Source organism: Branchiostoma lanceolatum, chromosome 13 (assembly GCF_035083965.1).
Source record: "Branchiostoma lanceolatum isolate klBraLanc5 chromosome 13, klBraLanc5.hap2, whole genome shotgun sequence".
Lineage (NCBI taxonomy): Eukaryota > Metazoa > Chordata > Leptocardii > Amphioxiformes > Branchiostomatidae > Branchiostoma > Branchiostoma lanceolatum.
In genome coordinates this window covers 6,255,822-6,276,452 of record NC_089734.1, presented here as the reverse complement: position 1 = coordinate 6,276,452, position 20,631 = coordinate 6,255,822, and the positions used below count along the sequence as shown (strand labels likewise).

General features: G+C 40.2%; 1 protein-coding gene and 1 long non-coding RNA gene across 2 annotated transcripts in view; one reads left to right on the top strand and one right to left on the bottom strand.

Moving 5' to 3' along the window:
- Nucleotides 1-14: 14 nt before the first annotated feature.
- The window catches only part of LOC136447799 (vesicle-associated membrane protein-associated protein B-like), a 46,744-nt gene continuing 26,127 nt past the window's right edge, over nt 15-20,631 (bottom strand). The window contains exons 3-4 of the mRNA XM_066446859.1: nt 1,684-1,872; nt 15-1,243 (exon numbers count right to left, since the gene is read on the bottom strand). Of these exons, the coding sequence (XP_066302956.1) occupies nt 761-1,243; nt 1,684-1,872 (672 nt within the window). The 3' untranslated portion in view covers nt 15-760. The remainder of the gene's footprint in view (nt 1,244-1,683; nt 1,873-20,631) is intronic.
- Nucleotides 9,948-20,533, top strand: LOC136446874 (uncharacterized). The gene is made up of 2 exons (XR_010757660.1): nt 9,948-10,129; nt 11,286-20,533. It is a non-coding gene; the product is annotated as an uncharacterized lncRNA (long non-coding RNA).

The following is a 20,631-nucleotide window of genomic DNA, read 5'->3' as shown; positions in this document are numbered from 1 at the left end:
TCGACACACATTGCAAGACGTGTACTCTTTATCTGCAACAATAGTAAACAGAACATCATGTTATGTCATCAGAAAAGCGTTCTTTATTGAACACAGGATAGCAAAACCTCATGATCAGCAGCCACGTCATCACAGAGCATTTTCATCTCACATATAGACCCAATGTTCACTAACTACTGTTTCATTGTCCACTGAAGTCAAGTTTCCTTTGTTATGTGTAGTTCATAGCACCTTTGTTTTAGCTTGAAAGTAGTTCATCTGTGTTGGTAGAAATCAGTCTGAAGCAACGTTTCTCATTCGTTGACAAAGACTGGAGTTGGACAGTCGAAATTTGTTGTGTTGAAAATTACAGTTCAACTTTCCTCCAGCACCGTAGTTTGTTCACTTTTTTGCTTTCTTTGCAATTGTTCCACATCGATCGAGAAGTCAGAAACACTGTCATTACCATCAGCGTTATCATGAATTCTGTAGGAAAAAATCAATACCATCTGAAGCCAATTTGAAGCTAAGCATAACACGTTGTCCAACAAGCACACGTAGAAAAATATTCAAAACGACATGATACGAACAGCTCAAATACTGCAGTCCAATGCATGATTCTAGAAGTCGAGTTGCCTTCTTTCACCTTGACTAATGGGTCTTTGACTTTTTAACATTACATTTCATCCTTACTGATTGTTTTTAAATTGTCATATCTAAAAAGTATCAATTGTACACTTCAAGAAAATTTCTTCAACAAGAGCTAAGAAAAAAGTTGACATCATTTTGCTAAAAGCGGTTCCATGAGTCTGAGATTAAGTTCGTTCCCGTTGTCGTTAATGTCATTGTCATCGAAAGAACCGTCAGAGTCGTCCTCTACTTCGAACTCCTCTTCCGCCGCCATGTTGTTGTTCTTTGTCATGACGTCATCCATGGCCACCTGATTGGCGTTTTTGGTGTCGAACGCGGAGTTAGACATGCCCGTGTGATACTCGTTGCTTTGAAGCCCTGGAAATTCGTCAGCATCAGAAGCGCCCTCTCCCGAGAAGAGTCGGTACCGCTTCTTACGACGCAGCTTCATACAACTCAGTGTCCTCCCGAGACCGGTTTGGAATCTTCCGTCCACTTCAAGATCGGAGTCTTCGGAGAGGTCCCCGCCCGTAAAGGCGCAGCGAAGATGAAGGATTGCGGGACGCTTGTTCTTAAAGAGATCCTCGTACATTCCTCTGCCAACCGGGTTGACTCCGTCAGGTTTTGGTAAGACCTGGAGTAAAGACAAAAAGTTTTATTCACGTCTACCAATAAACAAAGCTGTCGACATACTCTGCAAGATAAAGAAGAAGATTCTACTGTGACACAGTAAGAACTAGGAATCTACACGACTTACTTGTCCTCCCAAGAGCTATCTACCACTAGAATATCATGACCATAAAAGCATGTGCAGAACACGAGATATCAAAACCGGGAGTTACCCTGCAGTACCATAACACGCCGTCAGGGGACAATCTAATCATGTCGAGGTCTCATCAAGTACACATTAAATATCAAGCCAATCCACCCAGGCATTCTCGAGGTATCGTGCAGACAAACACGGCCCTCATAAACACACAATACATCCGTAAAAAGGGTAAAAAGAACAAACTGAATGTCTCAAAGATTATAGAAAACTTTTAAGACATTTAGTCAGTTAGGTAGGAAGCTCACCTCTATATGGAACTTGTGTTTGATTTTCTCCTTCGGGTCGTAGCCGTTCTCCTTCAGTTCGAACGTGATCTTGATGCAGCACTTCGGCCCGATGACGCCCATGTTCGGGTCGCTATAGCAACGGCCGGGCGCACACGACTTGACGATAAAGCACACATGGTGGTCGGAGGGGTTACAGACGCGAACGACCTGAAAATACAGAAATGTGAAGATTAGAGTTTGTTGAAAGTCCTTCCTAGTACTATATAGAGCGGCATCTCCTTTTCAATAGCTCTTGGCAGCAACAACTACAGTAGGGAGTTTTGTCCTTTGGTGGCGTGTGCTCGACAACCATGTTCTATTCCATAATTAAGTTGGGCGCTAAACAGAGAAAAAGGTTTGTGCGATTTTGCAATTCCTTGGTATGACCCGGCCAGGGATCAAGGACCATCGAAGTGCAAATGTCTAAAATTGTTTTAAGGTAGCAATCAATATCAAATACTAGTTGATACTGATTGACATGATATCATGTATTAAATATGCTACATATCGACGTTGTCACGTGTTACGTACTGAAGACATAATATTTTTTGCGATCCTTTCACTTATACCATACACTTAGGGCACAATGGTGCAGACTAAAAAGAGGCTTTTACGTGACAAGCGTGGATATCCTCAAATAGTTATCTCATATTGCCTTAGCCTAGGTTCATCCAGTCTAGTTTCATCTAATAATACCAAATATAGCGTGGGCGTATGCTAATGAAGATGGGAGGAGGCATCTGTGCAGTACCCTTGGGAACATTGTGTCCCAGATACATAGGATGTCAGAGGACTTCATTCTTAGTTGTTTACGTCGTAGCGTTTGGTCTGGAAAGATCAGATATATTGTACTTTCCGAGCATGTGTGTTTAATCTATTTTCTCGCAAGCCGTGCTCCAACAATTTGGTTTCTGCCTGTCTGTTCTTGAATGGAGCATTTGACTAATGCCTTCGGTATGTCTTCTATGCATTTGACCTACAACAGTCACCTCTTTTAACTAGCTGTCAATAACCATTAGATAACATTCTTTGCAAGTACGGTACGGCCTTTCAAAATGATGTGATGACCTACCGAATCAACCACAGGGGCTTAATCTGTTTAACCTCTGCGTAGGGGGGGGGGGGGGAGATAAATCAGTCCATTAATGAGACAATACCGTGGATATTTGTCACATGTCCATGTAAACATAAAGCAGTCGATGATATCTTTATGATTGTAATTTATAACTGCAAAAGTAGATATATTCTATGATAATGGCGTTGAATGCTAGGCGTTTATTAGTTTGTTTTTCATCAATGTGTATAGTATTACATGATTAGTTGTGGAAACCATTGCCCTCACACATTGTAACTGGAGGTTGGAAAACTCTTCTTTATGTATAAATGGACAAGTTTTCCTTCATCAGACACATTTCCCTACTGTTTAAATCATTCATTCCTGTTGCGAAATAGTTGGCATCGTCCTCCGCTTAGTGTCTTTCCATCGTTATCATCTAATATTGCACAACGATGGTAACGAATGCACAAATCTTCATTCCGACGACAAGACGAATTGCCAATTAACCAGTTACACGAAATAATGGACGGGCTCTTCTCAGAGGTGTGCCGTCCAATTAACCTACATCCGGGGTAATGGCGTGTCCATGGCAACGGGTCATTTATCAGGATATTGGGGAGCAGAAAGGGTTTGTGGGGAATCAAAACTTTCCAACTTAAACGTGAAAGCAGATATCGTCCTCACATGTTTAATACCGAAACTAAAGTCATGATTAGCCCCACTCGATTATAACGCTGTATCAAAAACGTATGCTAGCCCTTATTGTATTCTATTAGTAATTAAGATGTTAAGTTTTATTCTATACTTCTATTTTGTATCATGTTTAAAAATCATCGATGTAGCTTAACGTATGCTAAAAGTCAGTAGACATTTGGCGTGCTCGTAAGAGTTTTCTTTTGACGCTTTAGATAACCACCAAAGCTCTGCAACCAAAGTAAGATTCAGATATGTTAGCAGTCGATTTACAGCCATGGACTTCAGTGACTTCAGGTCAGCCCACTAAGCACAATCATCTTCCAGTAGATAAATATTGTTAGGGTTTGACTTTTTTATCCACCGTACTCATCACGACTTCAACACATCAAAAGCTTCGGTCGCCACCCCTGTATACATCAGTGTCGTTCCAACGAATTGATCTTCAGAACATAAAATCAAATCGCTCCCCGGCGAAAAGGCTTTGGTAGCCTTGGTCATTATAGAGTGAAGAATTCCTCTGTACCAGGCAGCGAGGTAGGTATTGATGTAGTTGATATGTCTGAAGGTCAGGGCGTTTGGGACATCTATGGCATGGTGATAACTCCTGGGGATTACTTGAAGTGAAAATGACTGTTTTGTACTACAAGTAGGCCAGTCTTTGAAGTTCATGAACCATTTTTTGATAAACTTTATAATTTCAATCTCGATATCTTGAAATCAATGAATATCTGAAGTTTTTGTAAAGTTCTTTGGTTTTGTTATCATCATTTCGAGTAAGATTCTTATGATAATCGTCATAATATCAGATATTGCTCGTGCCTTTTAAATTCCAACTACCAAAGACTGCTTTGCATTTTATGTCTCTTACTAGACGAAGGCAATAAAGTATACGCTTTTAACCCACATAAATCTTTACGGTCCTGGTACGTGATACAAGATGTATATGACCTTATTCCGCTGGCAATGCTTCAAACGACGGCTCCCTGCAGCCGCCCATAATCTTTAGATGAAGTGGCCCTTAGAGGCGCATTAGGCTTCAGATACCATTTCTTGATGTCCGATTACTGACTATAGATCGACCCGGGAAGATCCATAAAACATTAAGGAGAGCCATGAACATAGAATTGCTCGGACCATGGTCGTATATTAAACATGAGCTTAAGTGGGTTGGGCATATTTCTAGTGCAATTAATGCTTTCTAGCCCTGTAGGTTGTTGAGAATATCATCGGCCAAAGGTGTTATTATATTTGCTAGATGAAAACGATTACACAGATTGAAGTGACATACAATACTTGATGAATAGAATAGTGAGACAAAGAGGGCTAGGGACAGATAGCAATGGGGAATCAAGCAAGGGGGTAGTTTCATAGCACAATGTCAACTGAAGGTCGACAGTAAAGAATGTATTTATCTATCACAACCAGACTTAATGCTGACACGTGTACCAAGTTGGTATTCATAATTAGAATATACGAACATAGAAAGTATAATGAATGTCGATCATAAAACCACGTCATACATCACTCCCAGCTTGCAAAAGACTTCATTTTTATTGATCTCTTATCTGCTTAGAGGTCAAATGAGGATCACAGAATTGCCTGCTAAATTTAGTCGTTAGCCTCATCGGAGTGTATCAAAAATTGTGTTTATGATTCTGATGTCAATTTACCGGGCGCTTTAGATCAAACGCACGTAACTAATTTGCAAGCCTTTGTTCTGCTCTATTTAATGAATAGTAAAAACCAGACGCCGTCAAATAAAATGATCGTCAAGGCGGAACTACCGTTGATTAAAGTTTTAAGGAGCCCCTGTAGATGTAGCTAGGCTCTTTGTGCATATTTTAGCGTGATTTGTCAACCTTTACGTTTCTTTATTGTGGCAATGGCTTTATTCATGATTGGTGCAAAGCATCTTCTCAAAGCGGCGTCAAATCCAGATTATACCAAATGTAATTCATCGATACTAGTTTCATCTGATTATATAAAATCTCATGTCTTCCGAGCATTCTTTTGTTTGTAATAAATCGTTTTATCCTCTGTAACATTATGTCAAAACGGTGGCACGATGCGATAACGTGTTTTTGGAAGACATCGGTTTGACATTGACATGGATACTGTATAATATACAAAGTAACGCGTCTTCAAATATCAAGGCATAATGGTGATGTGTTGCTGTTTCAATTGGCGTAATAGTAAATTGATTCGTCCTATCTTTCATGCAGCAACATCAACATTGGAGATCCGCCGAGAGATAAACGTTGTCTGTTGAAATTAGGTTGAAGTAGATGGGATAGGGTTGGGCGGGTAGAAAAAGGCTAGCGACATGAATGCAGAACTCATTAAACCATTTAAAAAAATCAGTTATACATCATTTTATGATATATTAACATACAATGATCCAAAAGAAACAAGGATCAACAAAATATCAGTTAAAAATCCTCGTGAAGATTTTTTTCTTATTGCAACATTTACTAACTGTACATGGTGGCAACACACACAAGTCATGAAAACAAGAAAGCAAATAATACAAAATCTATATAAATAAAGAGTCATGAAGATTGTTTCACGGCGTTTACTGCAATCTAAGCATTAGATTTTTTACCCTCGCATTACCCTACAGAAATACATTTAACTGTGTGATGGGACGCAACCATGCAGCGCACACAAAGTCACCAAGTCAAACTTCGCAACATCTTGTAACTCCCGAGGCAAACTGTGCGTTAAATTAGATCAAACAGCTCTGGCGCCCACCTCAATTATCTCCGCCCATCTTTGTTGGGGAGATATGATTTCGGATCGTTTGATTTTCATTTCCCGGGGGCGCACGGGTGGATGAGCTGTAGACAGTGGGGCGGGGAAACCGTGATGGATTTTTAGGAATCAATGAGTCGAAGGTTTGCGGTGTCGCCAGCTTGCATGGATGATTTGGTCACCCGAGCGAGTCTCTGTCAACAGTCGTGATGTTTGAGTAACGTGAACCGTGTTTTTTAGTGGACATCGCTAAATTGCGCTGTGAAGTTACACCAACTTTGCAAATTTGTGCTAATTTTCCATTTCGGTCGCATTTGCGTATGAAGTCCAGATGTGTGAAACAAATGTCACATTCTCAGTTACGATACAACCAACCGTTATTGGAAAGCGTCGGCAAGTTCAAATATACAGAGTTTAAGGTAGATCTAATTTTCAGCATGTCGTATCATTTAATGGAAAACCATAAGCAACAGTCGAGTGTTGCTATCATGCGCGTGCAATTAAATACATCTTTACTGCACCATACCTTTTAGTATTCAGTAAGACTAACACTATTCCATGCTCGATGAATAGCAAACCTATGCACATGCTTGTAAAGATTACCAAATGATGTTTTATAGGCCTAACTGTATTGGGTTTTATGACCACACCTTGCTGTTCCAATATATGGTATTTTATGACATACCTTTCATCGTAAAAGAATCGGGAATTTCAAAGAGTTCGCAAGTTGTTCAATCGATACCAGATTTTCCAAACCTCATGTTTTACGATTATTCTTTTCAATCGTTGTGAAAGTTGAATAACATTTCTCTCATATCACTCCTCTGGAGACTTCGCTGTCGATATAAGATTGCATCGCACTGTGCGAGGCGACTTATAGTAGGATCTTTAAAGCGTTAACTTCAACTTTACAAGCAGTATCATGAGGACACTAGCCTGACACGTAGCTTATATGAGGCAATGAAGACATTTTGCATGCAAAAAGTGTAAGTTAAAAGAACCTATCTCTCATACTACTCCCTTGAGGCCCAGTAGACGCAACAAAATTGCAAAAGGTGACTCATAGGAGGGGCTGGGAATCTTTTACAAGCGCAATGATGAGAAAAATAGGATGTAACGTAGCGTCTATGACGTCATGTATGCATTTTACATGCAACTTGGGAAATAAGAAGGACTTTAAGATCAAGGAGTTCTTGGATTCAGTGACGTCATTGGGGCTTCTTGCCAATCGCTGGAGATCTGACAACAAACACTTTGATCGTCATGAAGGAGCCTTGTGATAAGATTGTAATTAGGGTACTGAGTCTACTGACGCAGAAGTTGTTATCTTGTTCAGAGTGTAATTTTGGTCCTATTTGACACGTAGGGTCAATTTTTGATTGCCGTTAGAGAAAGTTGAGGCGTATCTTTGATATAATGTCTACACAAGACGTCTATGAGCAGGCCTTAACAAAAATAAGTTAACACTTGAAATGTAATTACGAAAGTCAATTCAGCGTAACGAATATCTACCTATTGGTTGCATCTTCACCTTTTCAGCAAGCTCGTTTTGTCATTTCTGTAGTTTTACAGGTTCAAAGCTTAGTGAATCGTATATTTTGTTCACCAATCTAAATCTAATTTTCCCTTCATCAACATTCTTATGGACAACGAGTCTGAATGAACAATACAGTCCAATCAATGCAATTTGCTGTGATACTTAAAGTTTAAAAGGATCGGTAGCAACGTTGGAAAGCTTATCAACCTAACGTCCCCTGTAAATATTTGGTATAGTCCATAAAACTTTCCACCGTTACTCTATTTATATCGTTATCTTTACCTCCAACATAAAACTTGATTAGCAAGCAACAAAATGTTTCTATTTCTAGAACGTTTCATTAGACGTTGTCCATAATTCTCGTTACAAACTAAGAATTAAACGGCCACATATTAGAACCAGATGGCCACAATTTCACAGACTTATTGGCGTAGAAAATTGAAAGGCAAGCAAAAGTCAGAAATTGTTTCACGCGATTTTTTACCGTTTTGTGCAATGGGGTATGCAACTGGTGGCAATCACTTACAATAAGGTGAACGTACTAATGATTGATATAGGGATGGTTGCGTTGTGCCATTGATGTCCGCATGACACAGCCCGGAAAATTGGAAAACACGGTGAGACAGTATAATTTGTTGCGATGGGGATTTTATGGGGAGAGCGCAGCTGGTATGCATGTAAAGGCACGATGGAGTTTTGGTGGTGTAGGATGGGGATTGGTACAGCTTTATGTAGTGAGCGAGATGCGGAATGGTCGCTTAATCAACTCTGTATAAAGATGAGTGGGAATAGCTCTCCTGTGAACACTCGTAGAGGGTTTTTATGCATCTGCTTTTTGACACGATACAACGGTACACTAATCCACAAAACAAAATAACAACTAAGTACACGTATAGCATAATGTTGCACGACATTAAAATGTAACATTACACAGTAATGTCAGAAAAATAACACCATAACCACACCCCCTTTGAAGCAACAAAGATAGTGACATGCAAGCAGCCCAAGGAACTTCACGAGCTATTGCCAGCACGTTTCTGTAAGCATAAAATTGTCGATAGGTGCAAATGAATGCCAAATACTAAAAGGATGGCACGTGCTGACATGTTGATATGTTGCAAAGTGGGTCGGACTGGGTCCCTTAAGATGCAAAGGGAAGATGGCATTTGCATGGAAGGGCATCCATCCAAGAATGGAGTGGCATTCGGCGAATGACGCACAAGAAAGGATAGTGTGCGTGTCTGTTTATGTCTGTCTGTATTTAAAGTAATATACACTTAAAGTATTACGTAAAGGTATACGTAGGTTACATATTTGTAAACTAGTTCAGGAACAGACACATTCAGTTGCAGGTGTCTTGACTGTTTATATGTTCAGTAATTAGACAGAAGGGGCAATAACAGCTCATCATTGGACAGTTTGTAAATTAGCCTAATGAACCAAAACCTGTTTTCTAAATGCTGTCTAACATAATTTGAATCAGTCGCCTTTTCTTGTCGCAATTGCGTTTTCTTTGGCGTCAGTCCCAAGGCATGTACATTAGATTCTAAAGCACTTATTGGACATAAACGACTTTTCGGGTGACGCAGTCCAGGGACTTTAAAGTTGTATGGACTAAACGCAGTCAATGCTGTGTTTTAAGATCTGATTCAAGCGTGAATGGTACGAACCCCGTTGTGCAAATACTCTACTATCTTCTGCTATAAGCTAACAGACACGCCCCCCCCCGTTGTACCTATTCACATAGGGCAGCAACTTTCCTTGCTGTCTCAGTTGCACGGTATATTGTACAGGTAACGTCTGCTATCCCTTCCCTTTTGACGTACTCGAGGCATCTCCTCGAACACGGGAACCCCATTTTACGTCCCTTCCAAAAGGCCCCTTTACCACACACTAATATAAAACTTTTCTCAGCAGACAAGGTCACATATTCACAGCGTCAAAGAAGTAGATGGGTTTTATAAATACATGTATTGATGAATCAAAATCTTATTTAGGTCACAAAAACTCTTAGCTCTGTCTGTCTAATGGACTCCAGTTCTGTTACTAGGCACATTATCGAACCCATTTCCGCTCTCGCAATAAGAACCCCATAAAGATGGCGTCGGGAGACCGTTGTGTCACGTGACCCTGGATCCTGAGTGACAGTTTTAGTTCGGTTGCTATGGCGATTTGCTCATGTTAAACAAAGGATCATGCAGCCGCCAAGCCACGCAGTGAATCGAACGCGTTTCGAACAGTTTTTATTTTCTTATGTATCCCTCCGCGGTCCATAGTATGCGCCGACTCAAATTTCCCGCGCCGCCTTCGCGCCGCCGATGAAATTTCATCCGACTTTGACAGCTGATTTCATGACGACATCCGGCCTCTTGGACACCATGGCGGTAAGTGACGGACGTGTTTACTGTGTGCTCTCCATTAAATCCATTTTTGTGCGGTTTTACAAGGATTTTAACTAGTTTCATGATCAAATTTGGTACATAGTGAAATTAGCAAAATGGCAGCACAGTAAAGAGTTAAAATTTCGGCGATTTTCAGATTGGGGGCATCTGCATTTCGCCCTCGATTCTGTTATCAATTGATAGTGCGTCAGGACTGTTTAACCTTCGTCTATATCCCATGTGAAAATCCTGTTGGTTTGAAATCTGGGTAGGTTTAAAATTCCATGTCTACTTAGGGCCCTTTTTTGAGCGATTTTCGCCTACACGATGGCGTTCGTAGTGCGAGTTCTATGACGTTTTTACAGCTTAAACGTGTGACATGTGATTTGTCGCGAGTATTTCTTGTAAATTTGACAGCTATCGAGGATCTAACCTTTATGATTCGATGTAAAATGTCGACATAACGTGACAAATATTTTGATTCTGAGTTTTTCTGTGTGCTGTGAGGGATTTTGATTGAAAACAGCCGAGAATTTAGCTGTGAAAGATAACGTTATAATATCGTTCAATGTGTTAACATGGCCTGCTCGGGACCATAATTTCCCGCCAATACAGTCACATGTCTGACGTTGTCAGGCAAAGAAAAACAAACTTGCATAACAACGTAGGTTCATGGTTGGTAGTATGATCAGTAGCCTGTATTACACAAGCTCTCGGCCGGAGGTTTATTGCCCCCCACCCAAGTAGATCCGTCAGAAGAATATTCCCTTTAAAAGATAATGAGGTAGCTATAACAAAACTAAATTAGACTCTTGAAAACATCCAGGCTGTTGATCTAATAACAATTTCATAGTCTCATATGGTGGTTTCATTTTGAACCATGAGCGTCATAACCTCCGGCCGAGAGCTTGTGTAATACAGGCTAGTATGATCAGGTTTGCAACATGAACGCAGGTGGCTTACTATGTAGCAAATTTTTTCCAAAAAATATTTTCGCCCATACTGTAAATTGCAAAAAAGCAGCAATAGAATGATGAAATACATACTATACTGTATACATTGCAAAAAAAAATATTTGAGACAACAGTAATATTGGTAACTTTATGTGTCCTGAATCTAGAAAAAATGATGCATTGATGTATCTCATTTCTTGTTTCAGATCATCCTGGCGTTCAGTGACTCGATTGGTAAATATCTGTCTAATCATGCCACCTTCTCTCCTGACATTTTATTTTCCCTTAATGCGCACCCTGGAGCTTCAGTATATGATTTGACTTCTGATATTTCACGTCATCCTTTTGTTGAGCCGGATGTGGTGTTCGTGCATGTGGGGACCAATAATCTCCCCATGTACCGTCCACTAAGCCGGACTCTTGATGATTTCAGTTCTCTTATTTCTGTTACCAAGTCCCGCTTCCCGTCAGCCTCTGTTGTCATCTCTAGCGTCCTGCCTAGGTTTGACTATGAGGTCTATGACAGGAGGCGCCTTGAGTTGAACGCTCATTTGCTTAGCCTGTGTTCAAGCCAGGGTGTGTTTTTCCTTGACAATGGTAGCCGGGCTGACCGGGCCATGTTTTCAGTTGATGGTTTGCATTTGAGTAGAGCTGGTAATTTGAGTTTTGCTCGGTATCTCTCAGCCCGTTTGAACTTCTACTTGCAGCTGCACCGTCGCAGCTGTGAGCGTGAGGACCGCTATGTGTTCAGGGATGAGGAGTGGCCAGGGTTAGAGGCAGATGGAGGAAGGAGAAGGGCTCATCCAGGAGTGGAACTGAAGTCAGGGAAGTACCGTGGACAGGGAGAGTGGTCTAGGGTAGTGCGAGGAGTACCTAGGGGGACCCCTGGGAAGGTAGAGGGGGTTAATGCAGGGAAGGGTCCTTTCAGGGCCAGGGAGGTTCCTGTCCCTACTAGTAAGCCTAGACCGACCCCAGGGAAGGTAGAGGGGGGTAGTGCAAGGAAGGGTCCTTCCCCAGCAAGGAGTATGCCTGTCCCTAAGCCTAGGAGGGTCCCAGGGAAGGTAGAGGGGGTTAGTGCAGGGAAGGGTCCCTCCAGGGCCAGGGAGGTTCCTGTCCCTACTAGTAAGCCTAGACCGACCCCAGGGAAGGTAGAGGGGGGTAGTTCAAGGAAGGGTCCTTCCGTAGCATGGTGGGTGCCTGTCCCTAAGCCTAAGAGGGTCCCAGGGAAGGTAGAGGGGGTTAGTGCAGGGAAGGGTCCCTCCAGGGCCAGGGAGGTTCCTGTCCCTACTAGTAAGCCTAGACCGACCCCAGGGAAGGTAGAGGGGGGTAGTTCAAGGAAGGGTCCTTCCATAGCATGGTGGGTGCCTGTCCCTAAGCCTAAGAAGGTCCCAGGGAAGGTAAAGGGGGTTAGTGCAGGGAAGGGTCCCTCCAGGGCCAGGGAGGTTCCTGTCCCTACTAGTAAGCCTAGACCGACCCCAGGGAAGGTAGAGGGGGGTAGTTCAAGGAAGGGTCCTTCCATAGCATGGTGGGTGCCTGTCCCTAAGCCTAAGAAGGTCCCAGGGAAGGTAAAGGGGGTTAGTGCAGGGAAGGGTCCCTCCAGGGCCAGGGAGGTTCCTGTCCACAAGCCTAGACAGACCCCAGGGAAGGTAGAGGGGGTTAGTGCAGGGAAGGGTCCTTCCATAGCAAGGGGGATGCCAGTTACTAAGCCTAGGAGGGTCCCAGGGAAGGTAGAGGGGGTTAGTGCAGGGAAGGGTCCTTTCAGGACCAGGGGGGTTCTAATGAGTAAAAGGGAGTGGAAGAGGACGAGTGGTAGAAGGATGTGTCAGTTTAAAGTAGCTCAAGATAAAGGTGAAGTTGTGGAAGGGATTGATTGTCATAAGGAAAATGTACATTATGTAATATGTCCTACAGGGTGGAGTAGTTGTAAGCTTAGGAAGGGCAGGGAGAGTACAGCTGTATCAGGGGGGTTTAGCAGGGGACAGACTAGGTGTAAGAAGGTTAATGGTAAAACAGGTAAGAGGAGGGACAAGTACCCAGTAGCTACTAAGCTAGAGGTGAGAATGTTATATAGTGGGCCCATTAATCCTTCAGGGTGGGTAGAACAGGTTAAACAGGTAGGTACCTGTAAGAGTAGTGAGGAGAGGGTAGGAGATGAGTGTAATGTTGTGACCTGTAAGAGTAGTGAGGAGAGGGTAGGAGATGAGTGTAATGTACCAGGTAAGAGTAGTGAGGAGAGGGTAGGAGATGAGTGTTGTAATGTTGTACCAGGTAAGAGTAGTGAGGAGAGGGTAGGAGATGAGTGTAATGTACCAGGTAAGGGTAGTGAGGAGAGGGTAGGAGATGAGTGTAATGTTGTACCAGGTAAGAGTAGTGAGGAGAGGGTAGGAGATGAGTGTAATGTACCAGGTAAGAGTAGTGAGGAGAGGGTAGGAGATGAGTGTAATGTACCAGGTAAGAGTAGTGAGGAGAGGGTAGGAGATGAGTGTAATGTTGTACCAGGTAAGAGTAGTGAGGAGAGGGTAGGAGATGAGTGTAATGTTGTATCAGGTAAGAGTAGTGAGGAGAGGGTAGGAGATGAGTGTAATGTACCAGGTAAGAGTAGTGAGGAGAGGGTAGGAGATGAGTGTAATGTACCAGGTAAGAGTAGTGAGGAGAGGGTAGGAGATGAGTGTAATGTTGTATCAGGTAAGAGTAGTGAGGAGAGGGTAGGAGATGAGTGTAATGTACCAGGTAAGAGTAGTGAGGAGAGGGTAGGAGATGAGTGTAATGTACCAGGTAAGAGTAGTGAGGACAGGGTAGGAGATGAGTGTGATGTACCAGGTAAGAGTAGTGAGGAGGAGAGAGGAGATAAGTGTGATGTTGAAGAGAGTTTAGTCTATGCATTCTTTATTAATTTCCAAGGCAAGTTATTTACTGTACAGGCAAGTAGCAAATGTATTCAGGTGTGTAAATTGCAAAAGATGGTAAGTGAGGTATGTGGACTCAGTATTTCATGTAAAAACCTTAGTTTAGATGGTTGTTTTCTCGGTGATGAAAATAAGATTGTAGAAGTACATGGTAAGACGGTATCTGTAACATTTTTTGGTCGTGGGGGCGGTAAAACTATTAATTTCCATCCAGATAGGCCATGTTTCACAGCATGTGCCTACTGTAAGAAACCATCTACATTTCAATTTGATGAGTATAGGCATCCACAGGGATGGAATGAAGTACTTAGAAATTGGGTAAGTGATAATACAGAACTTTCAATTACTGACTGTGTTTGCCGTTCTTGTGAGCGTAAGTTTAGACGATTACAGGCCAAAACTCCAGTTTCTAATTCACCAACTGACACTTCACAGAAGCTCTCTCAAACAGTGCCAGAAAAAAAATGTTTTATGTCTGACTTTGGTTTGTGCCATGCATTGGCCGACCATGAACGTAAAGATGTTTCTGTTGATGATATGATGTCTTATCTTAGCTCCATTTCAGACTTAGCAGCAGGTTTTAGCACTTTACCAAATTCTATTTCAATGTGTACATTTCATTATTATCAGTTTTATAGATTTTGTGATGAAGATAAATGTGTACATTGTTGTAAGGTAATAAAGTCCCATAAAAGGAAACGATTCTGTCCCAAATTAGATATACCACAATCAGCTTTAGAATTGGCCGACTCAAATTTGTCAGAAGGTTCAATTTTATGTAACTATTGTTATCAGTGTTTATATAGATCAGGTAATCTTGTTAAGGGTGAGGAAAATCTAGAAAAACGATTAGAAATGTTAAAAGAATTTGATTTAAAACATAGCCCAGAAAATGTACCACAATTAGCTTTGCACAAAGTTTCTTGTAAGGTAGGTGAAATGTTTTTGGAGAACAAATCTCTGCTTCTTGTTGATGCCTATGATTTATATGTAGAAAATATTCAAATGCTAATTAAGGAATTTAAAGATAAAGAAAAGTGTGATGAAGCTGATGCATTTTGTTTTGAAGCTAAATGGCTGTTGGTTGGATTATTGAGTGATCTGGGAGACTTTCTTTCGATCCACAAAAGTTCAAGTAAATCCAACAAATTAGGTTTATTGTTATACTATAGAGAATGTGATTTAATTGAATCCCTCCATTTGGCTTTATATACTGCAAGATTAAATACTTTCAAGCGTGATCTTGAGTTAAAGTCAATTCAGTCTACTGTTGCTTCTATGTTTACAGATGATCATGATAACAAAGACATACTTAATTCTAGCCTGCTATCTTCTTTAATGTACATGAATAATTTGATTCATAAAGAATCATCAAAATTTATTGATAAGTATGTTAAGAATCCAACTTCCTTGCATGAAATTGACCTTTTGCAAATTTCAAAAGAAATAAATCCTGTTGTATGGAACTTTATTGTTGTATTAACTATGCAAAAATCTGAAATTCCCATGTCTGATTTTGAAACATTTGATATGAATCAACATTATTTAGCATTTCTTAAGGATAATTCTAGCCATAGCTCCAAGTTTTTAAGACGACTTTTTGCAACTTTCCTTATTTTCTTTATTGTGTCTGAGGGTAAGTGCAGTTATCCTTTCCATATGATTAATTCAGAATTGATTCATTCTTATAGCCAGTCTTATGATCTAATGCAACTGTTAAATCGTCTTGGAGTATGTTGCTCAAATGATTCTCATAAAAGATTTCTTGCTTGCATGTTAGATCAATTGAAATTGGAAGATAATTACTATAATTTGACAGAAGGTTCCTTTACTGTAGCTTCCATAGACAATATAAATAGTGGTAGCCCCCATGCAGCTGTGACAGGTAGTCCCCGTGGGTGGAATGGTACTTCTATTCAAGCCGTCCAACCCAAACCTAAATCTCTTCTTGTTTCTAGGCCAACTTCAGCATCTGTATGTACTACTACTAGTCAAGATATCTCTGTAGGTGTAGATAATGTAACTGAAATTGAGGAGCCTGTGATTAAAAAGATAAAACTAACTTCAAAGTTTAGGCAAAGAAAAAGGTGTCCGAAGGAAATTGAGGGTACTTTATCCCTTACACCCCCATCTTGTGTTCAGTCTATAATCCCATCTACCCCCAGTTCCCTCACCTTAGAACAGTTTAGCATATCTGAGAAAGAAATTAAAGCGTCACATGCATTTAACTCTGAAGTTTTATTTTATCAGCTTGAAAGATGTGTATCAGATCTAAAAGATTGTTCTCCTAAGTTACCTGGTTTGAAATGTAAACTATTTTTAGAAAGGGACCCTGTCACAGAAAAATCTAATATTGCCTACTTGTCAATAATGAATGAAAATGCTGACTGTAAGGAAACAATTTTAAAAGCTCTTGATTTCCTTTACAATTCCTTTAATGTTGGACGTGATGTTGAATACTTAGTTGTTGTTGGGGATGCGAAAACCTTTGACCACCTTCTTAAATTGAAACAGGAGTATGGCCCCGCTTTAAGTTGGTTAATTCTATTTCCAGGTGATTGGCATACTTTGAAAAATTACCAGCATGCATTAATGAAAGTTTATTGGGAGGGAGGATTGAAACAGGTAGCCTCGGGTAGAATAAAAGGACAGACATTACTTTCAGTTGGCTTGTGTAAGAATTTTAAACGTACTCATAAATTTTTGGTTCAAGTATGGGAGGCCTTCTATAGATGCCAAATTGAATCTTTTCTTGAACATAGGAGGAACTGTACAGATCATTGTTCATCAAGATGTTCTTTTTCAGCAGACACTATTATTGAAAAGGTAAGAGTATTTTTAGAGTCTGAACCACACTTTGGTGACCCAGATTTCAGTAGAGAAAACTTTGTAAGAAGACAAGAATTATTGAAAATTGACTTAGAAGGTATAGAGGATGATTTTGCTGCATTCTGTTCTAGTGCATGTGCTCGTGATGAAGTATTTTTGTTTTGGCATAGATTTGTTCATGATGATTTTATGGCATACATTTCTCTTTACATAGCGATTAGATCAGGGAATTGGGATTTGCGTTTGTATGCATACAAAAAGATGGCACCCATTTTCCATGCATTTGACCATGTAATATACTCTAGAATTATACCTTTGCATCTTTCTGATTTATTGTCTTGTCCAGATCATATTCTTAGATATTTTCAAGAAGGGGGATTCGTTACCAGTATTAATGCTGTTAACTATTCAAGTGTAGCATTAGATGAGGGTCATGAAATGTTAATTAACCGCGACACTAAACAAGTTATAACAGGGCCCAATAAGTTTGTCATTGAAGATCTTGTTCTGTTTTTACCATATCGAGCTAGATTGATTAAGCAAGTAAAACAACAGATTCTTGTTAAGTCTAACCTTAGAACTCAAAATGACCTAAGTCCCACCATTATTGAACAGGAGAGGCAGAATATTGTTTATTATGCAAACAAAGTTGTAGAAGCCCACATTTCTTCTGTTCCTGTGCAAGATAGACGCCTGGCCCAACCCTTCACAGGAGCTTCTATTTCTGATATTCAAAGGGAGGACTTGCTTAAGTTTAGGGAAATAGGTACAGCCTCATTAGACACATTTATTAGTTTCAGGATCCTTAACAGCCCAGGTAATAAAGCACCTCAAAGACGTAAGTCTTTAAGGACTTTTTCTCACTTAAAAATGACTAAGTCTAGGATTTCAAAAAGTGAAAAGGATAAGAGGATAGTCTTAGAATGTTATCGTAGAGCAGTTTCTTGGTCTCAAAATCAAAATAAGCCCTTATCTGAGATAGCCCACCTGTTAGATTTGCCCCAGCTAGGTCAGTTTCTGGAGCTGCCTCGTGCTTTATGTGATGCTGATGGTGTTCCCCACAAGGAAGCTAAATCAGCCGCTACTTCTTTTTTCCAGTCTAGATACCCTAGTGCTTTTACCAAAATGTACCCTGCTAACTTTTCCCCCCAGTGTTCTGTTTTAGAAGGCATGTTTTTGATCAACACAGCCCCCTTGGGTCAGCATAGAACCTTTCTTGAGTATTCACATTTTCTGTTTCTAAAATGGGTTTTGCCTTTACTCCAGTCAGGTTGTAATGAAGTCCACATTGTATTTGATGATCCACATAGAAACGGCCTTAGTGCAAAAGATGTTGAAAGAAGTAGAAGAGACTCTGTTGTAGAAAGTGACAATTTAGTACTATTTGATTCAGTTTCCGATCACACATTCACCCCAAAAGACTGGAGAAAGTTCATTTCCTTGCGTCCAAACAAACGTCTATTATGTTCTTATTTGTGTAGTTCTTTACTTACAGTATGTAGACCTTTTTTGAGGCAGCTGCAGAAAGTTTTCACAGCTGGGGCATTTATAGATGATAAAAGAGACATGTGTTTTGTTTCCTCTGTAGATGGCATCTCTCCATATCCAGACTGTAGGTCCAATCACGAGGAAAGTGACACTCGTGTTTGGCTGCATGCTGCTTCAAGCAGATACGAAAATATATTGATTTATTCACCTGATACGGACACGTATCATGTGGGCCTTCCTATTGTGAGGGAGATGGGTAAAAGAATTGTGATTTTGCAAAAAGCTGAACCTGGAAATTGGCAATGTCTGGATGTGAATGAGTTGGTATCTTGCTTGTACAAGGACCCTGATCTTGCCTCCCTTTCTAGAAATATACTACCCCACATATTACAGTCATTGTTTATTACCACAGGGTGTGATTATGTTTCCTTCTTTGTTGGTCTTGGTAAGGTATCATTTATGAAAACTTTCTTTCAGTATTCAGAGTTCATTTCTGGTGGAAGCTCTGTCCAAACTAGTGGTTCTCTTTCTTGTGCAGAAAAAGATTCAGGGTTCTTGGCTTTTGTTCGTTTAGTTGGTAGTGTTTACTTTCAAAAACACCGTTCAGCTTTTCTTAAGTATTCATCTCCAGCTGAAATGTTCAGAGAAATGAGGGAGGGGACTAATTCAAGTAGTCATGAAAATTGGTTACAAAATATTAGAGGTGCCATATTTGAAAGAATTGAGTTTGAAGATAATAGTTTACCTTCATTTCAGTCCCTTTGGTTCCATTGGTTACGTTCCTGTTGGGTTTACCTTACCTGGGCTCAGGCTTTAGAGCAGGATTTTTCTTCTGTATTATTAGATAGGTATGGTTGGGAAATAGAAAAAGGCAATCTAATGATTATTTGGGATTCCAAAGAAAATATTGAAAAGGTTCAGAAGACAGTTGATTTCTTAATCAGGGGGTGTAAATGTAAAAGTGGGTGCTCCAGTAAAAGGTGTAAGTGTCTCAAGAAGGGACAGGTATGTGGCCCTGGATGTAGGTGTTTAGATTGTTCAAATTCTATTTGTATTGAGGAAGTTCAGGTAGGTCAGGATCATGCAGACACGGAATCTGATTCAGATACTAGTAGCAGTAGTGATAATGATCAGGACTATCATAATATTATTGATGACTTTTATTGTGGTAGTTTATCTTTATTAGAGGATATTTCAGATTCAGAATTTTCTGATATAGACTAAGGGTAATAATTAGTGGTCTGTCCGATAGGTTTGTAGGTCCAATAGGTATAGGTGAGGGGAAGCTGGACTTTTCTGTACTATTTTCACCCCCTTTCTCTCCCTCTCTCCTTTTTTCCAAGAACCTTCTTCCTGCTAGGTTTAGCCATACCATCGCCCCCCCTAGGTAGCTAGAGGCGCCTGACCCCTGTAAAGGTCGGACATACTGACGTCAACAAGGGGTACATCACACAGATCCCCGAGTTGACGGGAAAGGCGTAACCCCGCACTTTGGTACGGGTGTAGGTTGGAGGTTCTGACTCATCTTCCTTATTCCAGCAGTCCCTCACCTGTGGGTTATGAATAATTCTTGATATGATAATATATGATATAATATAAATCTGTATATAATTTTTTTAATGATATAATGTAATATGATAATTTGATATATGAATCTTAATATGATAGTAAAATAATGATGCTGAATGGATGGTGAACGAGTGTGAGTGTTTTATACTTATGTGATATGGATAATCAAAGAACAGTAAGTATGACAAACAGAAATTAACACGCTTTCTGTTTTTGCATTAGGTGGAGTTCGACCCCAGATCAGCTGAGGACATGCTTCTTGCAGCTCATTGTCCATACCTTTCAATTTTTTGATTGGCAATATATCATGATTGAGATAATGAGTGATGTAATTTAGATATGATAACATGCCTTGAATCATTGTGAATGCAGAATTTTATATGATACTCAAATTTTCATAAAATAATGTGAAATATTATCTGTTTTATACAGGTTGATGTTCTGCTGTGGATGCTCATCAGACAGCTGTTTTAGTTAATCAAATCTTTCGGCATGATTGGAATTTTATTACTACTTGACATTGGAATTATATCATTCTGGCCAAAAAAGGTCAGATGTTTGGCAAAACAGATACCTGAGATGAGATTACAAGTCTTGTTTCCAATTCGGCATTGATATTTTGAAATCACATATTTGTTCAATAAAGTTTGGCATGAATTCAACATATATGGCTCTTTGTATATTCATTTTGGACAGTGGCAATGGTATTTATTATATACATTAGATTAAGGTATAGGACAGAGAAGAAAGAGTTTAGAAT